Source organism: Microtus ochrogaster, unplaced genomic scaffold (genome assembly GCF_000317375.1).
Source record: "Microtus ochrogaster isolate Prairie Vole_2 unplaced genomic scaffold, MicOch1.0 UNK103, whole genome shotgun sequence".
Taxonomy (NCBI): Eukaryota; Metazoa; Chordata; class Mammalia; order Rodentia; family Cricetidae; genus Microtus; species Microtus ochrogaster.
The window spans coordinates 314,393-319,090 of record NW_004949201.1 but is presented as its reverse complement, the minus strand read 5'-3'; the positions used below and the strand labels follow the sequence as shown (position 1 = coordinate 319,090).

At 54.9% G+C, this 4,698-nt stretch overlaps 1 protein-coding gene across 1 annotated transcript in view; it reads left to right on the top strand.

Annotated features, from left to right (window-relative positions):
* Window positions 1-4,692, top strand: part of Rinl (Ras and Rab interactor like) — a 7,030-nt gene extending 2,338 nt beyond the window's left edge. The window contains exons 3-11 of the mRNA XM_005371263.2: window positions 114-216; window positions 1,424-1,496; window positions 1,579-1,643; window positions 2,150-2,299; window positions 2,386-2,844; window positions 3,149-3,442; window positions 3,562-3,693; window positions 3,834-3,997; window positions 4,083-4,692. Coding sequence (XP_005371320.1) covers window positions 114-216; window positions 1,424-1,496; window positions 1,579-1,643; window positions 2,150-2,299; window positions 2,386-2,844; window positions 3,149-3,442; window positions 3,562-3,693; window positions 3,834-3,997; window positions 4,083-4,127 — 1,485 coding nt within the window. The 3' untranslated portion in view covers window positions 4,128-4,692. The remainder of the gene's footprint in view (window positions 1-113; window positions 217-1,423; window positions 1,497-1,578; window positions 1,644-2,149; window positions 2,300-2,385; window positions 2,845-3,148; window positions 3,443-3,561; window positions 3,694-3,833; window positions 3,998-4,082) is intronic.
* The last annotated feature ends 6 nt before the right edge of the window (window positions 4,693-4,698 follow it).

Sequence of the window (4,698 nt, the reverse complement as noted above, 5' to 3'; positions counted from 1 at the left end):
GCTACAGTGAAACCCTGCCTTGAAAACCTCCCCCCCAAAAAAAAGAAAAAAGAAAAGAAACATCTGCACATACCTGTGTCATGCTGATTCTTGCCCTTGCCCCTCCTCTCTAGAGTTTCCTGGTCATAGGACACGATCCTAGGCAGGTCCTGATCCTGAAGACAGGGCCTTCATCAGGAGACGTCAACACCTATCAAATTCACAAGCTGTCTGGAGGTGAGGTACCTATCCTAGGTTTCCAGCCCACACTGCAAATGGATCAAGCGCTGTCAGCTTTGATCCCCAATATCTCTTGACTCTCTGCATACCATCTGCATCCATCGCTTAGGTTGAGCTGGCCCATCACTTCTTGCCAAGACCACTGGGGTAGCCTCCTCTCTGATGCCTTAGTGGCTACCCTTTCCTTACGATCCATGTTGAGCACAGTAAACAGGTTTTCTCACACAGAGACTGCATGTTGTTCATCCCTTCCCCAACCCCTGGAGAGACTGGGTAACATCCTTGAATACAAAGTTAGGTGGTCCCTGCGAGCCACAGTGCTGTGTGCCTCAGCTTGCCCTTACTTCTGGCCTTCGCTACTGCTCAGACATGGGGCTCTCTTCTCTGCCCCTGCTAACCCAGCAGCAGTGTGTTGCTCTTGGTCTTCCTGCTTGAGTGACCTTCCTTCAGTGCTTGGTTGACTTAGTCTTCAGCCTTGACAGCCTCTATAAAGAGGTATCAAGGATGCAAGGTCTGAGACTAGAGAGATGGCATCATGGTTAAGAGGACCGGCTGCTCTTCTGGAGGTCCTCAGCTAGAGTCCCAGCACTCATGTCTGATGTCTCAAACCCTCACTGTAACTCCAATCCCAGGGCATCCAGTGCCCTCTGCTGGCTTCTGTGGGCACTGCATGCGTGTAGTACATGTGCATGCAAAACACCCACACATTGAAATGAATTTTAAAATAGAAAGTAAAATTAAAAAAAAAAGAGTTGAAGTCTAGCCTGGGCTACATATAAAAGTCAAAGGTAGCTTGGGCTCTATAGCAAGACCCTGTCTCAAACAGAACAAGAACAAAAGAAAGAAATGTAAGCCAGGCATGACGACTCAGGACTATAACCTCAAGCAGAAAGATTGCTTACAGGTTTTGAGGCCATCCTGGTCTATCTATGAGTTCTAGGACAGCCAAGGCTACAGTGAGACCCTGCTAACAAAACAGAAAATACTGAAGACATTTTTGATGACTTCTATTTGGTATCAGAACTGGGATGCAAACATCAAGAGAGGAAATGATGTCACCTCCCTTCTCTGAGAGAGAATAGGAAGAGAGAGACCCTCTACCAAGGGTAGGGGGTGGGAGTGGGGTAGGAGGAGCCTGGGCCGGAGAGGCAGAGTGGAGGTGGCCTAGTTACTCCATGACTTTTCTTTTCCATTCCCTTACCAGGTGTGTCCCTGGAGTCCTCCAACCTCTGCATGCCAGACTGTCCCCATCTCTTGGCCTTCCTGTCAGCCAGCAGGTACAGGTCCTCTGGCACAGTGGCAGTGGGGACCCTTCCCTGGGATACCCCATCCATACTGAGGGTTTTTTTTTATCCTCAGGGATGTTTTGCCAAGGACACTGCTCTTGCCCACTCCAGCTGTAGGGCCTGGGGACAAGGACACAGGTGAGGCACGCTGCTCCCAGGGAGGGAGGGGACGTCAACTTGCTGGTCTCTTAGGTCCAGAGAGACTGGATATAAATTAGGACCAGATAACTGGGTTTGAGAGAAAGTGAAGCTGGACTTGGGGTAAGTATGAAAAGAAACTGGTGGGCCCGGTAGGGGTGATACATGCCTTTAATCCCAGCACTTGGGAGGCAGAGGCACGTGGGTCTCTGTGAGTCTGAGGCCAGCCTGGTCTACGGAGCGAGTTCTAGGACAGGCCCCCAAGCTGCAGAGAAACCCTGTCTCAAAGAAACAAACAGGAAGGGGAAGAGGGCAGCGGAGCAGGAGGAGAAAGCAGCTGCAGTAGCAGCTGTGGCAGTAAGGGGTGAGACCACTCCTGGATCCTGGGCTGGAGCCCCTGGGAGCTGGGACTGAATTCTCGGTCCTGAACGAGGAAGGTTGGGGCTGAAGCCTCCTGGCTGCCCCCTACAAACCTGGGACACCTTGTCTTTTCTGCTGGCCCTCAGATCCTCTGCGACTTGGCTGCATCCAGGTCAGCACCTCGGGGAGGGTGCTGTCTGTAGTGAACCAGCTCTACCTGGAGACTCATGGAGGCTGGGGCACAGAGCAGACTCCGCAGCAGACAGAGCCAGAGACTGACCAGAAATACAGTCTAGGTTAGCTGGGCAGGGCCCGTGTACCCTGAGGGATGGGGGAATGAGTGCCAGTGATGTAAGAGACCCGACCTGCTTCTCACATCCAGCCCCTAGGAAGCCCACCCCACATCGCGTCTCCTGGGTGGAAGAGCCACTGAAACCGGAAGTGCATCATCCTGGACCAGCCGTTCATCACCTGGAACCCGAAGTGTCCCATCCTGGAGCAGATGTACACTCGCCTAGGCCTGCTCTAGATAGTGTGGTGGAAGAGAAGGAGGAAGTGAGCTGTAAAGATGAAGAGGAAGGTCGCGAGGACCTGCTCACTGCCCATATCAGCGCTCTGGCCAGGGCCCGGGGCAGCTATGTAGCCAAACAGTACCGATACCTTCGGGCACGCCTCACATCAAATTCTGGAAATCCTTACAGGCCTGGGGATCCGGCCACGGAGCTGCTTCAGGATGTGCGCCAGCTTCTCAATGATCTCCAGAATTACCTGGCAAAGGATCCCGACGTCAGAGCTGTCTTTGGGAACAGGGAACCTAGGGTCCCTGGAGACGAGGGTCTTGGTAATGAGAATTAGAGGGAAACTTCCCAAGGTTTGGGGAGGCCATGACTCGGTTCAGTATGTGTTCACATCCAACCTCTCACTTCCCATGGGCAAGCACACCCTTACTTCTTATAGCTACTGCATCGTAGCTCCACCAAACACGTGCATTGCCGGTTAGACTCTCCCATCTTCGGAGCGTTTACATCCCCCACGCTCCCACCCCTGTCTACACTTGTAAGTGTCCTGGAGCAGGAGACAGGGTGACTAGGAATCAGAGTGGGTCACCACGACGGCACTGTCCTCACATGCCACACGCCCCGCAGGCCCCGCTGTGGAAGTAGCCCTGTGTCGGGCGGTTCTGGAGCCCCTGAAGCCGGCCCTGTGGACCAAACTCCGAACTCTCAGAGCCCAGGAATTGCGGCTACTGCGCCGGCGCCAAACAGCCTTGAGGGCAGGGGCGGGGCCCGAGGGACAGAGCCCTGTTCCAGCCTTGCGGAGCCAGATCCACGCGCGCCTCGCGCATCTGCACGCCGCATGCGCCCCGCGCCGCAAGGTGGCACTGCTGCTGGCGGTGTGCAACGACGTCTACGCGGGCCTGGCCGGTGGCGAGAATCAAGGTAAAGAACCTCTGAACCTTAGAGTGGTTTAATGGTGGGTACCCAGGCCTGGGGACCCGAAGCGAAGTGTGTGTATGTACTCCTGCAAACACTCGCGACCTGTCCTTGGTCTTCCTTAGAGCCCCTAGGGGCCGACGCCTTTTTGCCAGCCCTGACCGAGGAGCTGATCTGGAGTCCACACATAGGGGAGACGCAGCTGGATGTGGAGTTTCTTATGGAGCTCTTGGATCCAGAGGAACTGCGGGGAGAAGGTGAGCTCCCACCTTCAGGGTGTCCAGATACTGAGAAGGGGCCACCCTCGGCGAGCCCCAGCTTCCTGTGCCTCAGAAGGGGTGACAGGCAGTAGGGAGGAGCCCAGAGAGCCATGATGATCTCCCCTTCTCTTCCCCAGCTGGCTATTATCTTACTACGTGGTTTGGGGCTCTCTATCACATTGCTCACTACCAGCCCGACGCTGGCCGTGCACCCCAGGATCTCAGCTCCGAGGCCCGAGCCTCCCTGCGCCAGTGGCACCGGAGGCGGACACTGCACCAGCAAGCCCAGCCCACAGCCCAGGTGACCGACTACCTGTGTGGGATCCAGGTCAAAGGGAGGGTGGGATCTTTTGCCCCTCTGACACAGCATCCTATCTCTCCCACAGGCTAGCCTGCCCTTTGAGGAGCCATGGGCCATAGGGGACCAATGATGGTTGGGTTCTCCAACTCCAGTCAACTCTGGGCCTTTTGGCCCACTTCCCTGCTAAGAGAGATGCTGGAGGCATCTGGAACAGCGCGGAGGGTGGGGCAGGAAAGGGGATGTGCCTTTTGCACTGGCTGTTCCCAGTTAATATCAGCCCTTCCCTAAAATCCACAGCACTCCTCCCTCCTCTCCATCCCCTCCTGGTCTGCTCCGATGTTACCTCAATGAGAGTCTCCTCAGCAAATACAAACCCCCAAACAGTCCTAAAACTACAACCCTTGCCTGACCGTCTTTGGGGCAGGCAGAATAAAGGCACAGTCTCCCAAAGGTATCCACGTGTGGATCCTATCTGTGACTATGGCACTTCACGTGGTCAAGAGAGCTTCACAGAAAGGATGGCATGTCTGGACCTGAGGTGGGAGCTTATTCTGGATTCTTCTGGAGAAGTGTGGAGAGCTTGGGGATGCCATGGGCCTGTATCCCCAGCTACTCTGGAGAATGGGGTGGGAGAATTACTTGAGCACAAGACTGTGAGGACACTGTGGCATTGCAACATAGTAGGTATTCAGGACAGTGGC